We start from the raw sequence: 1,817 nt of genomic DNA on the forward strand, positions 1-1,817 counted from the left end.
TCTGTATGTGGGATCCGAACCCTCGACGGGAGCGCCACCGCGCTTCCCAAGTGGCGCACTAGTGCAGTGCACCACCGGGCCGGCCCTCATGTCATATTTAAATGAGGAATTGAAAAAGAAAAGATAAGCTAAAGAGTCCTTTAGCAAAATAAGGGTGCATGTTCTTGTGTTTTTCAAGGAAAGACAAAAGGCCATCAGTGTGTTCTAGACCTTAAATAAAGATCTACTTAGTGTTTCATTTCATTGGGGACATTTTGAAATATGGAGCTTAGTAAAACTGAATTTGATTAGTCAATTAGATATATACTAATAATTTTCTGTTTGATTAAAATGGTGTGTTTTTCAGATTTGTGTGTCCCTAGAGTTTATGACTTTTTTGTGTGTGTGTGCATGTTTCAGCTGTCTCAGTTTACACAAAGTACAGTCGAGGCCCATTTCCTGCCCTTTCAATTTTGGACAAGTCCATAGCCCTGGTTCCATCTGAAAATTTTATCTTTTCTTTCTTGCTTTTTTTAGACAAAGTACAACCAGAATGAATCCGTATAAGATCACAGCTAAATTCATTCATATGATAGTTCTAGCACATTTTAATGGCAAAGGATTTAGTCAAATATAAAGTTAAAATTAGTCCAGTTTGTTTATGATATAACTTTCTATAAATTCAAACTCCATTTTTCAGTGCGCTGAGATTGTATGTCAGTGTAAATTGTACAAGTGATACGGTGATGGTAATGATAATGTCTTATGTTTGTTCAGTGCTTTTAAAATATACTTAGCACTTTCACCATGCGTGATCACCTTTAGTCCTCCCAATAAATATGTGAAGCAGGAGTATTTTTATTATTTTGCTGATGAGAATCTGATGTTTGTAAAGTTTCATAGGCCAACCCAGCTTGGAAATAACAGAACCAGAACTTGAGGTTAGACTTCATACTCCAGGGTCAGAGGTCCTTCTGGTTAAACTTGCCAGCAGTAGAAGGGGAGGTGAGTGATCAAATCATGACTGTTGCTGTTCCACGTGAATTAATAAAACAGGTTACNAGTAAATCAGCCCAATGTACAGGTGAAGAATGGGAAGAGGTGGCTAAGTGTTCCAAGTGATACAGCAGGGAGTTGGGCTGGAAGAACCAGCTGTTTCAGTCAGTGCTCTGTCTCCTGGACTTGGGGGCACTTTCCCATGATACTCTCTGGGGGAAGAGAGCAGGGGAAACTGAGGCCCAGCTTAACTCCTTGTTTCCTTTGTGATAGGTGCAGTTTGATGAACGAGAGGACACCAAGTCCTGCACCATCATCATCAACGATGATGATGTGTTTGAGAACGTTGAGAGTTTCACTGTGGAGCTCAGCATGCCAGCATATGCCCTGTTAGGGGAGTTCACCCAGGCGAAGGTCATTATCAATGACACTGAGGACGAACCCACATTACAGTTTGATAAGAAGACCTACTGGGTCAACGAGAGTGCTGGTTTTCTATTTGCACCTATTGAAAGAAAAGGTCTGTTGGTGCCAAAGGTGACAAGGAGCTGTAATAATGGCTGACATTTGTTGAGTCTCTTATATGTGCCAGGTGCTTATGACACATATTAACTCATGTGTATAAGTACTTTACATGTATTAACTCATTTAATCCCCAGAACAACCCTAATGATGATGGTACCCATAGTGAGTACTGTCAGAAGGCCTCTCTTCTTAGTTCAAGTTGTTAGAGCTCCCATTTATTCTTAAATTGGACTAGAAGACTGGTTATATTTAGCCTTGCAAATTATTCATGAACTTGGTATCTTAATCAATCACCTAATCCATAAAATATTTAGTAA

General features: G+C 39.7%; 1 protein-coding gene across 1 annotated transcript in view; it reads left to right on the plus strand.

The window, feature by feature from the left end:
* FRAS1 (Fraser extracellular matrix complex subunit 1) overlaps positions 1 to 1,817 on the plus strand; it is a gene marked incomplete at its 5' end in the record, with an annotated part of 258,570 nt that overhangs the window by 197,822 nt on the left and 58,931 nt on the right. The window contains one exon of the mRNA XM_008577934.1: positions 1,249 to 1,495. Within this exon, the coding sequence (XP_008576156.1) occupies positions 1,249 to 1,495 (247 nt within the window). The remainder of the gene's footprint in view (positions 1 to 1,248; positions 1,496 to 1,817) is intronic.

Source organism: Galeopterus variegatus, unplaced genomic scaffold (assembly GCF_000696425.1).
Source record: "Galeopterus variegatus unplaced genomic scaffold, G_variegatus-3.0.2 Scaffold1607, whole genome shotgun sequence".
In the NCBI taxonomy this organism is placed as follows: domain Eukaryota; kingdom Metazoa; phylum Chordata; class Mammalia; order Dermoptera; family Cynocephalidae; genus Galeopterus; species Galeopterus variegatus.